Here is a 25,504-nt window from a genome sequence, read left to right as displayed (position 1 = left end):
TGCACGATTATCTGGGTACAGGCCTCTGCTCTGCTGCGGCCTGACTGCTATTTTAACAGAGATCAAAACATGGCAATATTTAAGCGGTAGCTCTTTTTTTTTTTTTTTTTTTTTTTAGCATAAGTGGCCTCTGCAGGTCATATCAGCCTCTCTGAGTGTGGTCTTCTGCACTGTCTGTCAGGTCTAAATGAGAGGAGAAATCTGGGAAAAACTTTGATTGACAGCATTACTCTGTCAATGGTTGAGGCCCAGAAAGGGAAAGGGCTCATTCAAGGCCACACAGCCAGTGTGTGGGGATGCCAAACGCCCCTGGCACAGCTTAAAGTCCACAGCTAAGCTTCAGGCCCACCCAAGCTCAGTGAGAGCACCATCTGCCTGGAGGCTGGGCAGAGATGGAGGAGGGAGAGGAGAGGGTGGATGGGAGCATTCAGCCTCAGGCCCAGAGCCAGGGTGTGGTGGGCGGGGCCCCCAGCAGGAGACCTGAGTGAGGCCTTGCATCCGGGCACGGGGGAGCCAACTGGCTAGGGCTGGGTGGTGGCATGCTTGTTCTCCATGCGTGTGACAGTCTATTTTTTAATCATTACTCTCCCCATCCCCCAACCCCATGTGCCCTCCCAAAGGACCCCATATTGGGAATAATGTCCTGACTGAGGCCAGGGCCACCCTAGGGATCCGTGGGAGGGTCCCCAATATCTCATCTTCTTAGGGAGCCCATAAGAACTAAGTGGCCCAGAAGGCAGAGCAGAAGGCTCAGGGATGAAGTGTGTCCTCTGCCTGTGTGACCTTGGGCTGGTCCCTACACACTCTAACCTCAGTTTCCCCTACGTGGGTGGGAGTTTATTACATCTCAAGCACTTAGAAGCCACTCAAGCTCCAAGGCACTAACAATGCCCACTCATCAGGCCCTGGCAGAGCCTTCCATGCCCACAGTGATTGCAGGGCACCCTTGATCCTCTCTGACATACTCCCAGGGAAATGGAGAGGTTGAGCTGGTTCAAGGGCCAATCTCAGAGCCCTGGACCCTAGACCCAGTGAGGCTCCTCCTTCCAGGACCTAAGCTTCAGGGATGATGAGGATCAAAGACAAATGCTGTCTGTTCTGGGACAGGTGGCTTGCTTTTTTGCTTTTTCTGAGCCCCTGGCACTCCGTCTCATGTGGGAGAGACCATGTTGTGCAGGAGTTAAGCACACAGTTTTTGGGGCCAGACTGCCTGGGTTTGAATCTAGCCACTTATCAGGTGTGTGATCTTGGAGGCTAACTTAACCAATCTCTCTGTGCCTCAGTTTCCCATCTGCAAAATGCTAATAATAGCAGTACTTACCTCATGGAGTTGTTGATGTGCAAAGAACTTAAAGCACCCATGGCACATAGTAAATAACAGTGAATAACCATTTTTAAGAACTGTGGCTTTTATGTCTCAAGCACTCTTAGACTCCAAGAGATTTTATTCTGGAGGATTACATGCAAGGGTCTCAGGTTAGCCCACTCTCCTGTCCCAGGGGCTCATCCAACCTACCCCTTCCTCGACCCTTGACATCATGGTGTCAGCCCCTCCTGCTAGCCCCATGTTTTTGGTGACAAGCCAGTGAGGAGCTTTGTCACACCCATGATCCCCTCAGATCCTTACTAGTCCATATCTCAGCAGTCAGAAGTGAAGCCTGAGGCCCAGAGGAAGCAAATGATTTGCCCAAGACCACCAGCCAGTCAGCTAAGAGCAGAGCTTCCAGTATCCATTCCTGAAGCTCAGTCCAGGCATTTTCCACTTGTGCCGATTCTCCCAACATCAAAGCCTGTTTCTAGGCCGATCATGGTGACTCACGCCTATAAGGCTGAGGCAGGTGGATCACTTGAGTCCAGGAGTTTAAGATCAGCCTGGGCAACATAGTGAGACCCTGTCTCTACTAAAAATACAAAAATTACCCAGGTATGGTGGCACATTCCTGTAGTCTCAACTACTTAGGAGGTGGGAGGATCATTTGAGCCCAGGAGGTTGAGGCTGCAGTGAGCCATAATCCTGCCACCACACCCCAGCCTAGGCAGCAGAGCAAGACTGTCTCAAATGAACAAAGAAACAAAAAATCCAACCAACCAAACAAAAAAATCCTGTTCCTGGCCAAACATCAAAAAGTAACTTATACTGAGATACAACTGCTCTTGATCAAAAGCCCATCTCCTTAAGAACCTGCTATTTTTATTTTTTTGAGATGGAGTCTCACTCTGTTTCCCAGGCTGGAGTGTAATGGCGCAATCTCGGTTCACTATAACCTCCACCTCCTGGGTTCAGGTGATTCTCCCACCTCAGCCTCCAGAGGAGCTGGGATTACAGGTGTGTGCCACTAAGCCTGGTTAATTTTGTATTTTTAGTAGAGACGGGTTTTCACCACGTTGGCCAGGCTGGTCTCAAACTCCTGACCTCAGGTGATGCACCTGCCTTGGTCTCCCAAAGTGCTTGGATTATAGGCGTGAGCCACCACACCTGACTGCTATTTTAACAGAGAACAAAACATGGCAATACTTAAGTGGTAGCTCTTTTTTTTTTTTTTTTTTTTGGCATTTCTTATCATCTCATTTATTTTCAGAACAACAGTGTACAATAGGGTCTATTATTGTTTCTATTTTATAGATGAGGAAACAAAAGCCCAGACAGGTCACATAATATAGTTAAGATCTCCCAGCTAGCCAGGAAGGGAGCCCAGAGGTCTAATCCCAGAATCTGTGGATTAGCCACACAAGAGGCATTCCTGCAAGAATTCAGGAGTAGACTGAATTTTGTCCCACCCGCAGCAACCCTGGGAGGCTGGACAGGGTGGGGTAGGGCAGGGTCTGCACAGTACTGTATGACCCTGCCTCACCGAGTGGAAAAGCTGAAGCTAGGCTGGTGGAATTTCAGGCAGCAGCAGCCAGTTGGTAGACTTCATTCCAGACAGAGGGCTTGTGTAAGCCTCTGGATTACAGGGCCTGGAGGCTGCTTCCATGTTGACTCCTCCTCTAGCCACACTGGGTAGCAATTGAGCCCCAATGTGCAGGGACAGTTTACAAAAGACTCTGACCATACACACACACACAGACACACACACACACACACGGGGCCTAACTCAGCAGATACACACACAGACACACACACACACGGGCCTAACTCAGCAGATACACACACACACACACAGGGGCCTAATTCAGCAGATACACACACACACACACACACACACACGGGCCTAACTCAGCAGATATACACACACACACACACACACACGGGCCTAACTCAGCAGAAACACACACACACACACACACACACACACACACACAGGCCTAACTCGGCAGAGCCTCTTTGCCGGCAGCCCCAGCCATCCCTCTCACCAGATCTCAGGCAGAGCTCCTTTGGATCTGCAGTCTGAAGCCCCTGGGGATTGATCAACCAACACCCACCCTCCAGTCCCAGCCCCTAGCCCCTAGTTTAGACCATGACCATCTTCTGGGAAACCTTTCCTCCCAACCAAATCTCCACCCCCGCCACCCTGCCCTCCGGCCCCGTTCTTCCAGACTCCAGTTCCAGATACGCCTCCTCCAGGATGCCTTGAGCATTGCTCCAGATAATGTTCAGGTCTGCTCTGAAGTCACCTCTGAGAGAGGCCTTTCCTAACCACCAACCCCACGGTAGCTCCCTAACTGCTCTCTGTCTTAACAGCATGACTTATTTTTTTATGCCACTTTTACCTATCTGAAATTATCTTGATGATTTATTTGCTTCCTTTTTTCTTTTCTATTTCCCCAATTAAAATGCAAGTGCCTTGAGGGCAGGGAGGGGCCTGTCTTATTCACTACTGCAACCCCAGGGTCTAAGCACCCATGCCACCCCATTGCTAGCCGGGAACAGGGAGGCCCATAGAGAGAAAGGAATTCACCCAAGGTCACACAGCAAGTGAGTGGGTGGCAGAGGTTGGCCTCGTGCTGTAGCCCAGGGCACTTGGCCTGTCTCTATTCCTCCCCAGTTGACTCTGCAGGCAAATCTATCCTGCTGCTGCCTCTTTGCTACAATGGGGACCAGAACCTGCAGGGTCTCACCAACAGCATCCCCCTGTACTTCCCCGGGCCCATGGTGTCCCGATCTGGGCAGCCTTGCCTGCTTCCCCTCTGTCCCTCCCTTCCTGGCACCAGCAGCTCTGATGAGCTCATGTCTGGAAGCCTGGGAGCTGCCCTGAAGGAAAAGGTGCCTCCCAGGCCAGGCCGGGGGTCTGGAGGTGTGCTCAGCCTTGTGGCAGGTGGAAGGAGTGTGCTGGCCCCTGCCCTGCCCACCTCCCAGAGCTGTGACATGGGCTCAGGGAGACACATGTCAACCCTGGAAATGGGCTGTGACTAGGGGTGGAGCTGAGATGGAAGAAGCCTCCTCCCGTGCTTCTCCCCTCTCTCCAGGTGCTCCATGGATACTCATGTCCCCACTCACTTATCAAGGAAGTGCTCTTTCCCAAGGAGAGGGAGCTCTGTTGCCTTCTACCCACAGAATCACTCTGTGCAAACCTCTTCCCCTCCTTGGCCCTAGTCTCCCCAGTTTAAAATTGGAGACTGGATTACATGCCAATGGAAGAACCTAGGGATGCACCAGGACAGGAACCAGGCGCCTGAATGCCACAGGCTTGGTTGGGTTGGATATTTTCCTGCCTTAAAGGATGGAAAGTAGATAAGGGCAACAGCTGACTAGGGAGGAAAGGAGTTAAAGGCCTTATTTAACCATGTAAATGCTGGTTCCAACCACAGCTTTGCTTAGGTGTCAGTTGTGGGGTTGAGGGGAGCTGGCCCATGGCTTGCAAGGCTGCAAGCCAGAGTGGTAAACAACATTCCTGGGGGAAGTTTGAATATCAAGCTAGAGAGATCCTAGTCCATCCCCCTCGTACTGATGGAAAAACTGAGGACCAGAAAAGGGGAGGAACCAGTCCAAGATCTCCTAAGGAAACAGAGGAAGGGGATGTCACACCCAGCAAACAGGGTTTTTCAACTCCCCGGAGGGGTTTTCAATTCCCCTGAGGATCTCATCTGACTGCCTGAGGCAATATGGCAAGTAGTTGGGGAGCACATCATCAGTTTCATTTGTGGCTGCGCCCCCCCCAACATGGAATGGGCCAGGCCTGGGGTTGGTGACAAGGCAGGCTGGCACCAGCAAGGCTTCCAACCCCTTGTCCCAGTGTACCCTAGACCCCCATCAGCATCCAGTTTCACTTCCACTTGCCACTGGACAGGCGGTAGGGCACCCTCTGACTAGCCCTACAGCCACCACCACCACTGCTATCCACAATGCAATTTCCCCCCTCAGGGGCCACCCTACCACCCCTCTCACTGGAGGCCGAGAGAGCAAGGGTCTTGCTCCAAGATCACATTAACAAGTTGGTTTATTCCAGTGCCACCTGCCATTCAGGACAGGGCGGGGGGTGGGAGATGGGGCACATGCTGCTTCTTACTCAGCTTTTGTCCCTTCCAGACAACCTGGACCCCCTGTCCCCTTCTGGAATAGGCCCATAACTTGGGATGATGGGGGAGGAAAGGAGACCTTCCCCCTGCCCACCCCTCCACCAGTCCTCAAAGAGGTCTTGCCAGAGCTCTGCATGGAGTCCCTGATTCCACAGAGCAGTGGTTAGAAAGAAGCCAGGCCCTCCACTCACTTCACCTCTGGGGCCTCTCTCTCACCTTGGCAAGGAGGGCAATATCAGGGGTGTTGTCAGGCAGGCAGCGCGGGACAGTTTCCCCTCTCCCTGAAGGCGCTGGGGAAAGGCCTCGATTTCCCCAGGTAGGGCTTGGGCTGGGTGGTCCCCACGGCGTGATTGCTCTGGCATCCTGTGTGCCCCACCCGCACAGTCAGACCCCAGAACCCGGTTGGGCGCCCCGCCAGCCGGGAGGAGTGAGGAGGCCCAGCACTGGCCGTTCCTGCTGCCCCTATGGCGCCCGTGTTGGTCAACCCTGGGCAGAGCCCAACCTGCCGTTGTCCTGGGTCAAGTCGGTCCGACCTTTCCCAAAACGGGCTTGGGGGCACATACTCCGGACTGTTGCCCACCTGTGAGCCTGGGGCTGCCTCACCCCGATCCGCCTGCGGGGAGGAGCGCGGAGGCTGGAGTCCCCATGCAGCCCGGGAGAGCAGCTTCCCGGCGTCAGGGCGTCCTCCCGCTCCTGAGCTGCTCAAAAGCCACCAGATCCCTCCAGCCCCCCACCTACACATGGGGAAACTGAGGCCCAAAGTGTAGAAGCGACTTGGCCAAGGTCACCCCGCGTGCGAGGACTGGAGCCCAGATGTGCCACCTCCTCTGGGGCGGCGCCGGGAATAGCGCAGGTGGGAAGGGGCGAGGCTCGCGCGGTGCCCGCACCCCTGCCAGGCCAGCGCCCCTCACTCACCTCCAGCCGCTGCGCACGGTCCCCGAGCTCCCGGGCGCCGCCGCCTCGGCACACCTGGCCGCGTCCGTCAGCGCGCCCCGCCCCGAGGTCCCCGCCACCCCCGCCCCGCGCCAGGCCCGGGCTCCGCACCCGACGCCCCCTCCTCGCCGCCGCCGCCTCCGCCTAGCGGGCTGCTCCGGGACCCCGGGCTGGGAGCCGGGAGCGCTGGGCTGGCGGGCGGGAGGGCGGGAGAGCTGCACTCCTGCCGCCTGCTCCCCGGGGCCCTAGCGCCGCCCCTCCCGCCCCGCCCCGCCCAGCCCTGGGGGTGCGACTGCCTCCTCCACCCGCTCAGCCTCCAGTCTCCAGGCGGGTCCCCCTCTCTCTTTGCTCTCGCTATGTCTCACTCCCGGCTGCCTGGTTGTCTGTCTCTCCGTTTCCTCCTCATTTTCTGTATCTCTAGATCCGTCGGTCTGTCCTAAAATCCTATCTCCTTCGTATAGGAGGGACACAGAGTCTTTGTGTGTCCTTCTCTTTCCTCTAAGCCACCCACTACCCACTTCGAAATCTGCGTTTGTGATTCTGTCCCCATAACTGGTACCACCTCACACCCCACCTCTTCCTGGCTTTCCTTTCAGACCTGGGTGCTCAGGCCCATCTTGCGCGCTATGTCTCAGCCCCAGTAACTAGAATAACTGTCTCCCTTAGTAGCACTTAGGCAAACGGGCACTGAGAAGGGTGACCACGTCCCCACCTGCCTGCTGCCATCCCTTGACTTAACCCGTGGGTCAGCAACAAGGTGGGGGTGCTGTATGGCAGCCCTGGGGCTCAGCTCCCACCTTTCACTGAACAAAATGCCATTCAGATTGAGCATGGGAAGCCCCATGGCAGTGGCCATGTACATTCAAGTCACGTGGGGATGCTGTTAAAAGTCCAGATACCCACATTCCAGCACCCCTCCCATTGAGGGCACAGGCCAGTGGGCTTGGCACAGGACTGATGACAAGCAGCCTCCACAGCCCCAGCAATTTACAAGCAGAACCGCAATTGGAAAAATGCTGGTCTAGGTTTTCACCGAAGTTTCCCTGGGTTCCCCACGCCTTTGACCAGGGCGGTTCCAGTTTCATGTATCTTCTGCATCAAGAGTTCTGTGTCTAGATTGCTGCCAAAGGAAGTTAGGAATGTGCTAGTGTGAGCCGACCCCACCCAATGTCCTGTGAAACACACACCTGCAGGTGGTCCCGGTTTGGGATGTCCCCTTTTCACACTGGAGACTCAGAATACAGAAAGCCAGGTGACAAGGGGCAAACCCTCCTTGTCAGTTCCCATTTCTCCTCCTGGCCTCGTGGGCTTCAGAGAATTCCTCTGATCATGTAGCTGCTCTGTTATCATCCTTTTGTACCCAGGGTGGGGGCTGGGTTGGGAGAGTGAGGGGTGGGGTGGGATCCTGGGACCCCCACCAGGTGAGGTATCACTAATCCTGACAGTGCCCGTTCTAGGGAAGTGGCTGCAGCCCAGGCTTCGGGAAACCAGGAAGCTGTGTGTGGGTGAGAGGAAAAGAGAGAGAGGCTAGGATTGCTGTGTGGGTGGTATCAAAGAGAAAGAGATGTGGAAAAGAAAGGAGAGAAAGTGGTTTGGTCTGTACGTAGGTGTGTGACGGTGGGTGTGCAAGAGTGGCTAGGTCTGTAGGAGAGAATGTGTGAAAGATTTCAAAGTGTAGGTGTGTAGCAAAAGAAAACGAAGAAAAGAACATGCTTTTCACCTGTATCTATGGGAGGGAATATGTGTGCTTGTGTGAGAAAGTGTGCACATGTCTGCTTATATGTTTTCAGATGGGACTGCCGCTCTGTAAGCAAATCTGAGATATGTTCGCATGTAGCAGCTGTGCATGGGTGAGGGGGCCTTCAGGAAGGTGTGTGTACCCTGGGGCCTCCGTGTGTGCAGATGTGTGAGTGCAAATGTGTGATGGTTTGCATGAGAACATGGCATCTATACATTGTGTGTGAATTCATGTGTTTATGGATGGATATGAAAGCATGTATGTGTGAGTGCATGGTGAGGTATATGTGCTCCTCACCATCACCATCCTGTTACAGTCACTGAGGAGCAGGGGAGTGGAGGGGGAGTGGGCAGCTTCCTGCCCAGGCTCCAGCTCTGTTTGCCCTCTCTGTCACAGCCTGAGGAGCAGGAGCCTTGTTGCGGCCCCAGTGACCACTGTCAGCTGTTAACATGGGCACAGATTCCTCTGCCTGAACAAGACAGACATGCCCAGTGGCAGGACTCATCTGACAATACAGACCCACACTCTTCCCCAACTCAGAGGCTCAGAAAAGTGTCCACTAGAGTTGGAAATGGCTCCAAATCCACTACACACCTCCAGCCTCCACTAACAAGTGGCCACCGGCAAAGGCGGGGAGGGATCAGCGGTGGGTATCCATGTTTCCCCCAGAGCATCCGAGTGGGAGGGAATGTGGCTTGGCAGAATCTTCCAACAACTCCCAGAGCCTGAACAACCTTTTCCCAGCCCCAGGTGGGTGGAAGAACACAGCCTGCTGCCTCATCACCATGGAGACAGGCAGCAGAGAGGGTGGTTAAAAGCATGAGCCCAGACCTCCTGGGGTTCAAATCTTAGCTCCTCCACCCACAGGCTGTGAGACTTTGACAATTCACTTAAACTCCTTATGCCTTAGTTTCCTCATCTGTAAAACAGAGATAAGAAAAGTATGAACTTCACAGGATTGTTTAGAGGATGAAATACTCCATATGATGCATTTAGCACACTGCCAGGCAGCTGAACTGGAAGGCATAAGCCCTTGGTTCCAGCCCTAGCTTTGCCACCAACTTACGGTGTGACTTTGGACAAGTCACTTGCCATCTCTGGCCTTCTGAGTCTCCATCTGTACAACAATCTCAAGAAACCCTGTCAGTTATGACCAGCTGAGACTTTGGAGAGGGCAGCTATAGCATGGGGCTGTCTTGGTGAGCTGGGGGCTCTAGTGTTGGCTGAGGCCTGATCGTGAGCTCTACACTACCCTTTCCTCCCCACATCTACTTTCCCAAATTGGCAGCAGCTGATGGCATCTCTCTGTACTCTCTATCCCTCTAGCCTGCCAAGGACCCTGTGTTGCCCTGCTCAGCTGGTACTGAGGCCTTGGAGAAATGGCACTGGTACCTACTGACCCCAAATAAAGGTATCTGCAGTGCCCAAAGCAGAAGATGTTGTGGCTCGCACTTAAACCTGCCCCGGAGCCCTCTAGAGAGGCAGGTATAATTGCGGAAAGATGAATGTAATTGTCTGAAGATGCTAATAATCCTTTGGCGGTAATGGGAGGAAGCTGTAAAAGGAAGCCCTAATCCACTAACAACCTGGCAGCCCCACAGCCCTCTTCCCTCCTGATCTCCCGGCAGAGAGAAGGGACTCCAGCCACTCCCCATCCCAAGGGAGCAGAAAACCAAGCGTGGGCTCTGATCCAAGACCACCCAGATTTTGACTCTCCTGCAAGACCCAGCTTTCTTCCTGCCTCCATCTCCGAGAAGTCTTCCCTACCCATTCCATCCTTCTGAAGTCTTTCCTGCTCCCTCTGTCCCTAGAAATACTCTAGGCCAGAACTGGATGATCGACTGGCTGGATGTTAAAGAAAGGAATGAGGCCGGGTGCAGTGGTTCATGCCTGTAATCCCAACACTTTGGGAGGCCGAGGCAGGCAGACCACCTGAGGTCAGGAGTTCGAGACCAGCCTGGCCAACATGGTAAAACCCCATCTCTGCTACAAACACAAAAATTAGTTGGGTGTGGTGGTGGGCACCTGTAATCCCAGCTACTTGGGAGGCTAAGGTAGCATAATTGCTTGAACCCAGGAGGCAGAGGTCGAAATGAACTGAGATCATGCCACTGCACTTCAGCCTGGGCCACAGAGCAAGACTCCATCTCAAAAAAAGAAAGGAAGGAAGGAAGGAAGGAAGGAAGGACGGAAGGAAGGAACCATGCTGTTCCAGGTGAAACACAATCATAGTCTCAGCTCTGGCACTAACTGTGTGACCTTGGATAGGGGACTTAAATCTCTGAGCCTCAGTTGCCTCACCTGTAAAATGGGGAGAATAATACCTGCCTGCCTTGAGAGGCTGTAGTACAATAACAAGAATGAGATGCTATCAAATGAACTGGCTCAGTGTGAGTTGCCAACAGAGTGCATTAAAGGTAGTGCCTTCTTTTGTCCTCTCCAACAACGGTCTCTTCCATTCCAGGATGTCCGCAGACAACACTTTACTCTTATAATTCCAGAAGAGAGTGGTGGCCAAGAGCACAAGCCCCGTATTCAGAAAACGATGCCTGGATCATGGCTTAGCAGCTTGCTAGCCATGCATCTTGGATAAGTCACATGTATTTCCTGAGCCTCTATCTTCTCATCTGTATAATGAAGATAATAACAGTATGTCTCTCATGGGGATTGCTATGAGGTTAAATGAAATGAAAAAGATAAAGCCCTTGGCACAGTGGGCTTAGCACATAAAGGCTTCTAACAAATAATAGCAGTCCTATTGTTGAGCTGATGATGATCATTTCAATTAATTATAAACATTTCTCACATACCTATCTAGATTACTCTAAAATTTCCAAAACACTGCCACAAGTAAGATCACTGCAATCTCACAACAGCTCTTTGAGGTAGCTAGGACTCATATTTTTATTTTATTTTCACAGATGAGGAAGCTAGAGCTCACCAAGGGGAAGGGATTTGCTAGGGCTTGGCTAGTTGGCAACACCCGGTCTAGAACAGCATCTGTGTCTCCTGACCCCCAGCCTGGGCCTGTGAGAGGGATGGGAGCAGGTCCCAGGAATATCAGGCTCTAGGAGACTGAATTTGGACTGACTCTGGCGTGAGGGCCTACCCCCAAGTTCAAGACGGCAGTGCCTCCCTGGGGTCCTCCTTCTTCCTGCTCTAAAGGGGGAGAAAGGTCCTTTCTTGCTCCTGCCCAGTCCCCTGTGTGACCCCAGCCTGGTGGGGAATGGTGGCCATGCTTGATCAGAGCCTGGAGAGAATTATTTCAAAGAGAAGAGTGGGAGGGAAGGCTGGTGAGATGCCAGCCGGGCGTCAACGACGCCTGCAGAGAAATGAAGTGTTCCTTCAATTTCCTGACGCACAAGCCCTCCCAGGACTGTGTCCCCCGCACGCCAGCACCCCCAGGATCTGCTGGCTTCGGCTCCTGCCTGAGCTGAGCATGGCCCTGCTCACATCCTCCCCATCTGGACCCACTTCAGCGTTTCCATGGGCCAACAGTGGAGGTGATTCAGCGTGGGCTTCCCTATCCCGCCCTGCTCTGCAGACGGCAGCCGCTGCAGGAAAATTATCATCATTCCTGCCCTTCCTTCCTTCCGTGCCGCGCATACTGTGGTCTCCCCACACGCTGCCGTGCGATCTCACTGCAGCCTAGGTGGTGTACCATCTGCCCTGTCATCTCTAACAAATGGAAAACCGAGGCCTAGGTGAGGAACGTGGGCCTAGCTCAGCCACTAACATGCTGAATGACCTCTAGCTGTTTTTTTCTCACTCTGAGTCTCAGTTTCCCCACCTGTAAAATCAGGAGGTCAAATTCTATCAAAGGCTTCAGTCTTGACCTCCGAAGTTCCATGAGGTCAGCAACCACATCTGTTTTGTCCAGTGCTACGTCCCCAGCAGCCCTATGTAGCCAGCACTCCATACATTTAATGAGAGGGTCCTGCTCCATCGGTTGCTTGGGACACCACAGTGATTTGTTGCCACTAATGATTAAAGGGCAGACGAGAGTGGGAGATGGGCTTTTTTTTTTTGACCAAGCAAGATAATATGGGTTTCTCTCACTGCCTTCTCATGTGCCCTCTTTGGCAGAGAAACGTGGGGTTAGAGGTGGTGCAGCCGGAACTGCACGTAGCTCACAGCCGCTCCTATCTCTCCACAGCTGTTAATCTGGGCATGCCCATGGGGCTGTGATGAATTACGTGAATCATGGAAAAATACGGTCAGGAGCCCTTGCACTAAGAACCTGAGGGGTCTCCAGTGACTCGGGTAGTCCAAGGGAAAAGGAACACAAGCTTACCTGGTTTCTGGGCCGCTCTGGGCCCAGGGCCAGGGCTGGGGCTGACTGTCATCACCTGCCGGGCCTTCACCACATCCCAGTCCTGGCTGGCCCTGCCGTTGTGCTGGGACGCCGTTTGTTCCTCTCTGGAGCAACTGGATGGTTGGATGCTCAGGGCTGTGGGCAGCTGTGGTGTCCCCTGCGTGACTCTGCAGGCAGAGTTGTCCTCACTCCTGCTGACCCTGTCATCCTCTCCCAGGTCAGTGGACCCTGCCTCTCCCTGCAGGCCCTCCTCACCGCTGCTCTCTTCGGCTTCCAGAGCCAGACACCTGTAGCTTCCATCAGGGATCTGGAAGGTGCAGGGGGTAAGCCTCCCTTCGCTGGGTGCAAGGGGAGGAGGTGGGAGGTGAGGCCCCAGCATGGTGCTGTTCCTCCTCAGCGATGCGGGGAAGGAGGCTCCTGGGTCTGGACCAGGGACTGGGCTGGGGCCACCTGTGTGAGCCCCGGTCTCTGCTCCTCACGCAGCCTCCTCTGACTCTCTGCAGTTTTGCCTTCCTCCACTGATTCACAGAATTGGGATGAGGTCTGGCTGAGGTGAAAGATAAGTCCTTCCTGGCTGGGTGGAGTGGTGGACCTCCAATCCCTCTTCTTAACCCGTCTCTGGTGTGAGGCCCCTTCAGGGTAATCTATCTGCACAGGGAGGAAAGAAACAGCACATGAGACAGCACTCTGTGTGTTCCAGGCTGAATTTCTGAGACCTGTTCATCTTCAGGTGACCCTGAGAACTAGCTGGCATTTGGGGTTCAGGTTCCACACTTTCGTAGGGAAGTGTTTCAAAAGCTCCAGTCTAACATCCCAGATTTTCACCACATCCTCATGCTACCTGAAACTTTATTTAATATTTTTCCTTTAATCAACTTGCAATCACTTCTATTACTTTAGAATTATCTTAAGCAATATTTGCAGAGAAACCACAAGTATATTGTGCTCAGTCATTTTCCCCCAACACACATTAAATAAATATCTAGTTATTTAACAATACTTATCTAGACACCACCTAGAAAGAATTCTCTCATGTCCCACCAAAGGTACCTACACCACAGGAATCACAGGAATGGTGTGACCTAAGATGCAAACTGGGGATAGGAGCCCTCTGAGGAGGTTGTACAACAAGAAAGACGGTGCAGGCCGGGCGCAGTGGCTCCTGCCTGTAACCCCAGCACTTTGGGAGGCTGAGGCAGGTGGATCACCTGAGGTCAAGAGTTCAAGACCAGCCTGACCAACATGGTGAAACCCAGTCCCTACTAAAAATACAAAAATTAGCTGGGTGTGGTGGTAGGCACCTGTAATCCCAGCTACTTGGGAGGCTGAGGCAGGGGAATTGCTTGAGCCCAGAAGGTGGAGGTTACAATGAGCTGAGATTGCCCCATTGCACTCCAGCCTGGGCAATAGAACAAATATTCTGTCTCAAAAAAAATAAATAAATAAGATGCAGTGGTGTGTTTTCAGTGCCCAGGCTTTCAGTTAGAATCCTAGCTCTGCCATTTGTATGTCAATCAGCAAGCCAGCCACAGGACCTCTCTGAACCTCCACTTCCCCATCTGTAAAGTGGGTATTGTAATATTTCTAGCTTCCAGTTGCACTGAGGATTCCATGAGAAAATGAACTTGGAGAACTTGGCACAGTTTCTAAGTGCAGAGGACTTGGCACAGTTTCTAAGCCATAATTTAATACATGTTGGCTGTTTGTTCATTTCACAAAAATTTCTTAACAATCCTATATTTCAGACATCATAAAAAGTACTGGGGATATAGCGGAGGGATAAAGAAGCCTTAAAATGTGGTGGGGAGAGCTGTGAATGATAGCAAGAGAAACAATAATAATTGTATGATTATTTATATGCATGTTAGGAATGATGATAATCCAGGCTAGAGGGGATGGAGGTTTTCTGTAAGGAGTGGCAAGGAGGGGAGGGATGGGAGAGAGATTTGGGTGGAAGAACTGACTGGGGTTCGAGGCAGATGGAGAGTGGGTGTGGAGAAGAGGGAGGAGCCTAGGATGCAGCCCAGGTTCCTAGCTCTGGTGACAGCGCTTTTGTTAATAGACATCGCGAATAAATGAGAAGGAGCAGCTGTTCAGCAGAGCAGGGAGATGAGTTAGGTTTTGGATTTCTAGGGGAGCTGAGCAGTGGGCGGTTCCACAGAGGAGTCTGGAGAACAGGGGAGAATTCCAGGTTGGGAACAAATATCTAGAAATCGTTTGTGGAGGCAAAGGGTGGAAGTGGGTGAGATGCCCCAGGATGGGCAGGTAGTGTGTAAGACAGAGCAGATGGCCAATTACACTTGGGAGGAAACCCTGGAATCAAGGGATCTTGCTTAAAAGCTGGATTCTGCTGCTACTAGCTGTGTGAAATCAGGCAAGTGTGAACTCTCTTACTCTCACTTATCCTATTGCAAAATGAAGAGCAGCGAGAATCCTGAAAATTGTGAAAGTCTGTGGACATGGGTGACCTGAGGATCTGGACTGACCTCAGCTGCTGCGGTCACGCCTCTACCCCGAAGCAAGGATCAGGCACCTCCCACCGCAGCAGGCTGGGTCAAGGTCTTGGTTTCTGGCTGGGGCTGTGCCAGGAGAGTCTGGCAAGCAGGCAGAGAGATAAGCGCATTACCAAGCCCCAGGGCAAATCACAGCCAACCAGGGGAAAGGCAAACAACCGTCCGAATCAGAAAGATAACCAGGCACCTGTTATATTACAGCAGCCTCAGTGATAGCGAAATCAGGAGAAAGAAGCCCACTTTCTGCCCCTGGGAGAACAGAAGCACCTATTCCATCTTGGGTTATTCACTTAGGTTATTGTTGTAATTTCTCATATCAACCCTATGAGAGAATTACCTTATTATTATCCCATTTCAGAGGTGAGGAACTTGAGGCTGAGATAGGTGAAGCGACTTCTTGCCTAAGGCACACAGCTAGTATGTAGCCAGGCTGGGATTCTAACCTAGCTCTGACACCTTGACCAGGATGGTAGATTCAGAGACATGGAGGAGAGCCTCTAGGCCCTCATTCATCTCCAGGCACTTTCTCATTCACCAGCTGCTGCCGGATTTCTGCCATTTGAGTTTCAAAGAATCTTAGAATTTCACAAAGGCCAACAGCACTCAGAAGAGACAGGACTGACTGTGTGAACAGGGGCAGGTGCCTTCCACACTCTGGAGTCAGTTTCCCTGAGGGCACCGGGGAGAGACTGAGCCAGATGATGCTGGAGGATCCGTCCAACTCTGGCATTGCAGGATCCCCTGATTCTAAGCACCTGGATACGCCCCTCCGTCATCCCCCCAGGGTAGAGCCAGATGGCCGGAGGCAGAAGGAGTGGGTGTGGGGAGGGGGCAGGGCTCCTCTGACTCCCCACAGGGGCTTCGCCTCACTCTATCCCTGCTTCTGTTTTGATGTATTTGACGGTGGCCACGGTTTCCAGGAAAGAAGAGAGAGGCGGAAAAGTTAACTTTCCGCCCACACAAATATTTTTGGCCGGCGTTGTCTTCATGCTGCCAAGCCAGGAGGGAGGAGTTGGCAGGAGCACTCCAATTCAAGGTCCCCTCCCAAGGAGGAAGGAGGACTCCCAACCCAGTCGGGGAGCTCGGGCAGGCCCTGTGCAGGCCTGAGCCCTGCAGCACCCACCTCTGTGCAGGGGCTGTGGGGTTCGCCACCCAAAACAACAATGGCAGCTGCCACTAACTGAGCACCTGTTAGGTCTGAACCCAGCCCTTTACCTGACACTCCTGCTGTGTGAGTGCAGTCTACAGAGGAGGAAACTGAGGCACAGAGAGGTAAGCACTGTGTCCCGAGTCACACTGGTGGGCATGGCAAAGCAGGATGTGAATGGAGGCGGTTGAGGTCTGTGCTTGTACCCACTGCTCTCAGCAGCCACAGACTCCAGGGACCCCCACAGCCCCTGGGGTTGCTGGGCTCCGCCACAGCTCAGATGGCCAATCCATCCATGAGGACGGATCTCCTCTGTGGGTAGGCCAGGAACTGCCGTAGCCTCCACAGACGTGAGAGGGAGTCCTACAAATCTCTAACTCCATTTCCCCCAGATTCCTGACCCTCATCTGGATACAGGCTGTAAAATACCTGAGCCTTGGCAGAAAGGGCCAATAGAGTCCACAGAACCCACTGTCGTCATCTCAGAAAGGAGAACTCTGAACCAGAGGGGAAGGATTAACCTGCAGTTATGTGGCACGCCAGAGGCAGGCATGGTACTAGAACCCAGGTGCCCAGACCTTCCAACTTGGGCTCCTCACAGAAGCCCTACTCCCACTGAGGGGTCAGCTTCCACTTCTCCCTCCCTTTCACCTCTGCATGAGTCCAAGCGGAGGCCCGCAGGACCAGAGGACCGGCTGAGCATCAGGTGCTCCACAGTCTGAGGGCCAACCGAGACACCCCAGAGCTCCTCCTGTTGGCTTCTGCAATGGCCTTGGGACCCTCACATCCCTTCTGCCGCTGTGTGTGTGGTGGGGGGAAGGGCAGAGGCTTTGGCATCAGGTCTGGGTTGGAATTCTCACCCAGTGGCCGCCTGACACTGGACATGTCTCTTATCTTTCTAAGCTTCACTTTTCCTGCCTGTAAAACAAGGCTTAAAACAGAATCTACTTTCCAGGATTGTTGTAGGGATTAATAGAGAAAATATAGGCTTATTCCTTCACACTGCTGTGTGCTGCTCACCTGCTGGGCTCTACAGTCGCTTGGTGAGCCTGGCATTCGGGGCCCCAAGTGCTTGGTGTGCACAGACTGCAGTGATTATAAGGCACAATCCAGGCTCCTTCTGATTCCCCGTCATCTGCAGAGTCCCCATGGCTCAAAAGAGCCTCCCTTGTGCTGCAGAAGAAGGAAAAGGAAGCGAGGGGTGCTGAGCATCAGGGCTTAAGTGGTGCATTGCAGAGGTTAGGACGTGAGGTCCTTGTTCCAACTCTTCCATTGACTCACTGAGTCATGCTGGGGAAATCACAATATCTAATTTTGTCGGTGAAAGACTATAGGGTGGAGAAGGGGGAAGCAGCCCAGGAAGATTAGACCCTCCTTCCTCCAAAGGCCCTACTGCCCAAGGCTTCCTACTTGACCTCCCCACCCGCTGTCCGTTCCTGTTTCCATCCTATACGAAGTCTGATCCATTGCCCTAGAGTGCAGCTCTGAATGTGTTGCTCACCTGCTCAAGAGCTTTCCATGACTCCCTGTTGCTCCCGGATAAAGCATCACTGCAAATGCAGACTCAAAGGCAAATCTTATGATTCTTGGTTGAGGGGAATGAGAAAGGGCTTCCTCGGGTAAAGATCATCCATCAAGTCCAAGCGAAGGCAAGAAGGCAGAACAATTGGGGATGACTCTGAAGGACCAGGCGTGCTTGGATAGCTGAGTTTAGGACATGTATGGAAGGGCCAAGAAGGTGGCCAGCTTGTGACAGGCTTTGGCTGCCTAGGCTCTCTCCTGCTAGCTGTGGAGGGCAGTCCTGCAGGGTTGGGGGAAACCACTGCGAGGCCCAGCTCTGCGGGTTTGCGTCGGAGGCAACACGGCCAAAGCAGAAGGCAGGGGACTGAACAAAGGGCCGGCAGGCAGGTGTCCCAGCAAGAGGAGAATTTTGGAGCAATTTCTTCAGCAGCTGGCACAAGGCCAGGCACATAAAGCAATAGGCCAGGACCAGTGGCTCACGCCTATAATCTCAGCACTTTGGGAGGCCAAGGTGGCATGGTCACCTCAGCCCAGGAGTTTGAGACCAGCCTGAGCAACATAGTAGGACTCCTGTCTCTACAAAAAATTAAATATTAGCCAGGCATGGTGGCACACGCCTGTTGTCCCAGCTACTTGGAAGGCTGAGCGGGAGGAGTGCTTGAGTCCAGAAGGTCAAGGCTGCAGTGAGCCGTGATTGTGCCACTGCACTCCAGCCTGGGTGACAGAGTGAGACCCAGAGAGAAAAGGCAAGAAGGAAAGAAAGAGAGAGAGAAAGAAAAAGGAAGTAAGGAAGAAAGGAAGGAAGGAAGGAAAACAAAAAACCTTAACAATGATAATAGGTGATGTTTATGAAGTGTTTACTGTGTCAGGTGCTATTCAGACACTTTATTTGCAGCAGCTCATTGATACTCATCACACCGTATAAGGAAGGTGCTATTATTATCCCCATTGTGCAGATAAGGAAATGGAGCTTCCATGACTCGCCAAGCTCACGCAGCTAGTGAGTGAGTCAGGGTTCATGTCCTGACGGTCCACCTCCCAATGTCACTCTTATCCATAAGGCTATACTATCTCAATGGTATAAGTAGTTGCTGAATTAAAGAATGAAAAGATGAATGAATGAAAGAGAGGGATGGGAAATGGAAGGATGGGAGGGAGAAAGGAGCTTCTCTCCAATGTGTGGTACATTGCCGGGCACATTGTAGATGCATATTTATCAAGTGAAACAATACATGTGGCATGACCAATAAATTAGCTATAGGTATACCCTAGGGGCAAAATGGAGGCACCCTGGAGAAAAAGGTGACTCAGAATGGGATCAGATGGCTCGGGTGCACCTGCCTACCAGACCCCTGTCTGGCAGCAGCCTTGGCACCAGACGGGTGGGGGAACTGCCTGGCCTGTCCAGAGCTGAGTTCTCCCTGACAATGGGAAGAAAGCTTCTGTTGTCCTTGCAAATCTGACCTATGTTCCTGCCTTAGTGTTTCTCTCCCAAGGAGGGGATGAGAGCCAAGGTGGAGGGTTCCTTCCCCATGGCTCCAAAGGCGGGGAATCCCAAGCCCTTCCAACCTCCAGAGCTAGTACGCATGAGAAAGCCCAGCATTTTCCGTTATCTTGCTATGTAGTTTAGGAAGAATAACTTTCTTTCACCGGGCCTCAGTTTCTCCAGCTGAGAAAGGCCTTGGGCAAAGTGGTTAGTAAGGACAGTCACCTGAATTCTTGGCCTTGCCCAGTTCCAGTGTTTTCCAGTTGGGGGAGTCAGTCCTAGAGGCATGTCCACCACGATTCCATGGTGCCGACCCCTCCCTCTAGTCCTTCAGGACAGACTGACCGATCTTGGCATCCTTCCTCCCTGCCTCAGCAGCCTTCAGCATCAACCATGCTGGATGTCCAGCCTGCTGTGACCTCTTCTCCTTCCTCCCTAGTCCTCTCCTGCCCTCCATTTTGCCCCACCTCCTGGGGCAGAAGGGACAAGAATTGGATGGGCGTGAAGTGGAGCTGGGGGGAGCCCCAGGAGCCGCCAGAAACCAGCCCTTGGCACAAAGAGGTTGGGAAGAACTTCCAGCTGGGCACACTGGGTGGTCTTAGGAGAGGTAAGGTTTCAGTTCAGCCTTAGAATAGTGGGCAACTTCAGACAAGTCCCTGCATCTTACTGAATTTCAGGTGCCCTCTTGGTAGAAGGAGACTCAGTCATTCATTTACTCATCTGTTCACTCAACACATATTCACAGAATGCCTGCTAAGTGCCATCACTATTTTAAGTGCTGGCAGTACACAGTGAACAAAAGAGAAAGAAACCCTGCCCACGTGAAGCTCACATGTTAGCTGGGGTGGACAGATAAATAAATAAGAAAGTATGTCAGATGATGTTAAATACGATGGAAAAATAAGCCAGAAAGGCAGCCTGGGAGTCCTGAGTGTCATTAAGATAAAGCAACTGTGGTATGAACATAACAAACCTTAACAGATGCCATTCCGTGTTTTGAATAGCATATGCATTTCGAGTTCACTATTATGTTAAATTCTCATATGCAATTATAAAAAAACATAAAACCAACATTAGGTGGCAAACTTAGAAACATAAGCCCTGCAAACCCCTGGGAGGCATATTTCTTATGCTAATATTCTGACTATTCAATTGCTCACCATTTTAGAACCTTCCTATTCCATTCTGAATATGTCTACTATTTAGAAATGAGTATGTTTTGTAATCCTGTATATAAAAAAATATGATTTCGTATATTAGCATTCTTTTTTTAGAACATTCTTTTCCAAGTTCATTAGTGGTAGAGCATCTCCTGTCTGTGAAACACATGATATGCAATGAGTCTGAGGACAGTAATAATGATACCGTATTGCTGTAAGGATTAAATAAGGTAACCTGTGTACATGCTCAATAGAAACAGCTGTTGTTATTACGATTACCGTTTTTGTGAAGTGGCGACGGAGGGCATTACAAGAGCTACCATTTACTGAATGTTGAGCATGTGCTGGGCACTGTATCAGTCTTGTTTCTTGTTTCTTCCTCACAATAACATAATGAGGCCGGCACCTACTGTTATCCCCCAGTTAACAGATTGGGGAAGCGGAGGCTCACGGAGGGTGAGTCTCCGACCATGATCCTAGAGCAGGAAAATGACCAAGCTGGAACCTGATAGGCATCTGGGGCCTCGCATGGTCACTGGAGCTTTTCTGAGGGTCTAGGGAGAGGCCATTTCGCACAGCACGGAGTCCTTCGTTCTGGCCCTGGCTCTGCCATGCCCGCTGTGACCGTGGCCACATGCCTCCACACTTGGGCTTTGGTGACCCCCACTACACAGTCACAGGGCTGGGCTTGGGGTCTCAAAGTGCTCTTCCAGCTTTAGACTCCTGTGGAATCCGGCACCCGGGATACTGGGAGACTCAAACCTGTTCCAAATGGACTCACTGAAGCTAGCCTGCTCACAGAACCAGCCAAGTCCCCTGCACGTCACATCTATTTCTGCCCTGCTGGGTTTATAAATACATGGGCCAGGGAACCAGCTTCAGAGGAACTGGGGAGACTGAAGTCATGGCTATAAATACGGGGCTGGGACTGGCTGGGGTCAGGCAGGGGTGTGACAGGGCAGAGGCCACTCTGCACACAATTCAGGCTCCCTTGGCCACACCAGAAAATGGGGGCTCAGATGGGGAGGGACTTGCCCAAGGCCACACAGTCAGTGGAGGGGGAGAGGGCTGGCGCACAGGGCCCTGGCTCTGAGGCTGCTGCTCACGGCCACTCCCTGCCACATTCACAGTGCCCCCTCTCCCTGTCCCCCAGTTTAAACAAGAGACTGAGACTGATACTATGATTTCAGTTTCTATAATAGACTTATGCTGCTAACACACTGCTTTTTATCTGTTGCATATATTGGGGCTCCCAAATAGTGCAGTGCAGAAAGGGTTCAAGGACTAAAAATTCACAAAATGCCTAACCAGCCTGGCATGGTGGCTCACGCCTGTAATCCCAACACTTTAGGAGGCCAAGGCAGGCGGATCACCGGAGGTCAGGAGTTTGAGACCCTGGCCAACAAGGTGAAACCCCATTTCTACTAAAAATACAAAAATTAGCTGGGTGTGGTGGTACATGCCTGTAATCCCAGCTACTCGGGAGGCTGAGGCAGGAGAATTGCTTGAACCCAGCAGGCAGAGGTTGCAGTGAGTTGAGATCACATCATTGCACTCCAGCCTGGGTGACGAAAGTGAAACTCCATCTCAAAAAATTTAAGAAATAAAAAAAATAAAAATAGAAAGTGTTTAACTATATCTACCAAATGGGATCCCTTCTTCTCCATGCCAAGTGGCCCAGCTGTGTGCCGAAGCCAGCCACAGTCTCAACAGCCAATGCACACACCCTTTCCCAGCTCTGCATTCAGGGACATTGTCAATGGCTTAAAACGGGCCCTGGTGGGAGTAGCTACACAACGGAAACTGGCAGGTGTTACAAATCAAGGCTTTTTTCTTCTCCAGAGAGCAAGTTGTTAGACGTTTATCCACACACCGCTGGTTAAACCATGGCTAGTGAATCCCTACCGTACCCATTTCCCGGCTGTCTGAACTTGCGCCAGTTGCTTTACTCCCGTGAGCCTCCAATCTTTCATCTGTGCAGTGGGAACCCTAACCACGCCTGCATCATAGCGACCGTGAGGGTGACCTGAGCTTATGCCCCTAAGGGCTAGCACGGCAGTTCTCAAACTTGTCCAACTCATCAGAATCACCTGAGGGTCTTTTACACATTCCAAAGCTCTGGCCACACTCCAGACAAATTAAACCGCAACCTCTTGGGATTGGACCTGGGATCAGGGTATTTTGAAGCTTCCCAGGTGGTTCCTATGTGTAGGTAGGTTTGGGAACCATCACTCTTTGCAAGCACTATATAGCTGTCTGGAGACCATACAGGGATGGGGAAGGTACAGAGCCCTCATTCCTGCTCCGTTGTTTAACTCCTGGGATTTCAGGTCAAAAACTGTATTAAGAATAGTGGGGTTTATTCATTTGGTTTTTTTTTTTCCATTTAAAGCCTTAACCAGCTGAAAGGAACCACAGGAGGAGAGGTTCTTATCCTCTCCTTTGCAGATGTGGGCCTGGCTGCCCCACACTCCAGAGCAGATGGACCACAGGCTTATGGGCCCCAAGGAAGCTTCGCTTCATGTGGTACCCAGCTGGCCAGCCAGGGAGATGGAGGGGCTTCAGGCTGGTCTCTTCTCCCCTTTTAGAGAGTCACACTGGCCCTTTGGGGCCGAAGGTTCCTGAAATTGGCTCTGCCTGCGAGACATTGAGCTCCTGGCTTGAAGGACTTGGATTAAGAAGAGTGACATCAGTGCACAGTTTATGCCAAGGGCTTGAGGCTCAGTCCAGCTTCTCCCTGGACCACCACCAACAGCAACCAGTGATAAAAATAATCATACTAGTGACTGACATTTATGGATTCTTCCTATACGCTAGGCTATGCTACAGTGAGCGCCTCGAGAGGCAATATAGTATAGCGCTGTGCTGTCCAACATGGCGGCCACTAGCCATATGTGCTACTGAGCATTGAAATGTGGCTAGCCCACACTGAGACGTGCTGTAAATAAAGAATACGCACCAGATTTCCAAGACTTAGCACCAAAAAAAGAATGTAAAATGTCTCATTAACAAGTTTTTTTTTTACATTTATTACATGTTAAAATGACGCTGTTTGGAGTTTAAATAAATGCATTATTAAAATTGATTTCATGGGTTTCTTTTTTCTACCTTTTTTTTTTAAACCTTTTTAGTGTAGCTGCTAGGAAATGTAATATGACATATGTGCTCGTGTTACATTTCAGGGGACAGCGCTGGAATTGTAATCAGGAGAGCTGCTCTCTACTGCCATGGTCCAGTGCTGCATGCCGCCACATACCAGCTGTGAGACCTTGGACAAGTTATATCATTCTCTGTTCCTCAGTTTCCTCATCTGTAAAACCAGAATAATAATAGTACCTACCTCTCATTTAAATGTGCCTGGCAAAGAAAGTCCTCACTAAAGGTCAGCTATCCTGACACCCCTTGGCATTGGGCTAAAGGATTCCTTGGGTTATTATATGACTCAGTAGGTACTGAGCTCCCTGTCACTGGTGGTAAACAAGCAGAGAATGAGAAACTCCTCAGTAGAAATGAACTGACCCTAATATTACAGGAAAACCAGACCAGCACAGAGCATGGTAAGACCATAACCTCCTTCACTCTGAACATTCTACCTTTATTAATGCAGCCTAACATCAGATTAGCTTTTTTTTTTCTTTCGACAGCTATGTCCCTATTGTGCTTGTGGTCCACAAAGACATCACTAAACAGCTGCCACTTTTATGCCATATCTTCCACATCCTGTACCTGGGCAGTTGGCATTTTGAGCCCAATGGAGGACCGAATACATATTTAAGTTAGTTTGGCATCCTGCTGGCAAGAACTCTCAGTAAGGACTGGAGCCCAGACTCAAGTCTATCAAAAGATAATAACCCCCTCCCCCTACCTCACACGTAGGATGGAATAAAATAACAGAAGGGAAATATGTTTTGTCAACATTTATCCTAAGCTACTATTCAGGACACACTTGTTGAGGCTGGATGAAGAACAGGGTGAGGGCATCAGATACTGGACAGGGAAGAGCTGGAGGATAGAGGTACAGGCTCAGGAGCTGGGGGCAGGTCAAGGAAAGGAAGACACTGAAAGAGGAGGCTGAAGGACGCTGAGCCTAACCGCAGACTGGATCGGTTGGCCGGTCCCGTCACCTGCCTCTCCTCCCTGAAGCCTTGGCTCAGCGCACACTGACGTCCCTGCTCCTTCCAATCCCTCCTTGGACCTGAGAAAAGGCAAAATCATGCTGCTGTTCCACAGGGCATGGCAATGCTGAAGGCGAGAGAGCTGGTCCCTGTGCCGGCACAGAGCGAGAGCCCAGCGCTCTGAGACAGTGCTGGGGGCGGGGCGGCGTGGTCCGCCAGCCGGCTCTGCACACTGGCCGCCTGCCTTGGAGAAGCGATAAGCAAACTGTGTGGCCTTGGGCAAGTGACTTCCCCTCTCTGAGCCCCAGTTTCTCCATGCACAAATCAAATCAAGGCTAATCACAGTGCCCATCTCATAGGGTGGTTGTGAGTATTAAACAAGTTAACATAGGAGCTTAGAACAGAGCCTGACACGTGGCAAGTGTCCAGTATACAGTAGGTGTTATTATTGCAGTGAGGGGGTTGAGCCTGTGTAAGTTGTTCGGGCAGAGGGGAGCAGGTTGGACTAGAAGTAGCTACGGAAATACACCATCCCAGCCTCTGTCCTCCAGCTTGGAGCTTCTCTGCTGAGTCTGTGCACATGTGTGTGTCTATGTCTGTCTGTATGTATATGTATACATTGTGTATGTTCATATGTGAATCTTGTGTATATGTCAATATCTGCATGATATCCGCATCTGTGTGTGTTTGTGTGCTTGTTTGGGCTTGTATCTGTGTCTGTATGTCTGTATGTATTTCTATGTGACACTCTGTATGTATGTGTCTGTGTGTAATCTGTGTAATTGTGCTTCTTTGTGTGTATCCATGTAACTGTGTGTAAGTGTGATGTATATGTGTTTCTGGGTATGTATGTATGCATCTGTGTGTGTATGTCTCTATGTATGTTTCTATGTGTGTATTTGTGTGTCTCTGTAGCCGTGTGTGCCTGTATTTATGTGTGTATCTCTATGTATCAGTGTATCCGTCAATGTGTGTATCTGTGTGTGCCTGTGTCTGTGCATATCTGTTAGTGTGTGTATCTGTGTGTGTGTGTGCATGCGTGCATGTGGTGGGGTGCTGGAATCTGTCTGCAGAGCTGCTGGGAGTGGCCCAGGAGGTGGTTCAGCCAGACCAAACAAC

The 25,504-nt window shown here is 51.5% G+C and overlaps 1 protein-coding gene across 8 annotated transcripts in view; it reads right to left on the bottom strand.

Annotated features, from left to right (window-relative positions):
* The window catches only part of SYNPO (synaptopodin), a 54,807-nt gene that overhangs the window by 27,892 nt on the left and 1,411 nt on the right, over positions 1-25,504 (bottom strand). For 2 of the 8 annotated variants that reach the window (XM_012448992.3, XM_064366517.1), the window contains exon 2: positions 12,423-13,091. The exons of 1 other annotated variant lie outside the window; for it this stretch is intronic. In XM_012448992.3, the coding sequence (XP_012304415.3) occupies positions 12,423-12,822 (400 nt within the window). In that variant the 5' untranslated portion in view covers positions 12,823-13,091. Of the gene's footprint in view, positions 1-6,037; positions 6,049-6,372; positions 6,422-12,422; positions 13,092-17,123; positions 17,265-25,504 lie in introns of those variants that run through there. 5 more of the 8 variants (XM_064366515.1, XM_064366516.1, XM_021677483.2 and 2 more) reach the window with 5 other exon arrangements.

The sequence above is a fragment of the Aotus nancymaae genome, unplaced genomic scaffold (assembly GCF_030222135.1).
Source record: "Aotus nancymaae isolate 86718 unplaced genomic scaffold, 86718_ANA_hifiasm-v0.15.2.pri h1tg000064l_1, whole genome shotgun sequence".
In the NCBI taxonomy this organism is placed as follows: Eukaryota; Metazoa; Chordata; class Mammalia; order Primates; family Aotidae; genus Aotus; species Aotus nancymaae.
The sequence above is the reverse complement of the archived record's forward strand: the minus strand, read 5'-3'. Positions and strand labels throughout refer to the sequence as shown.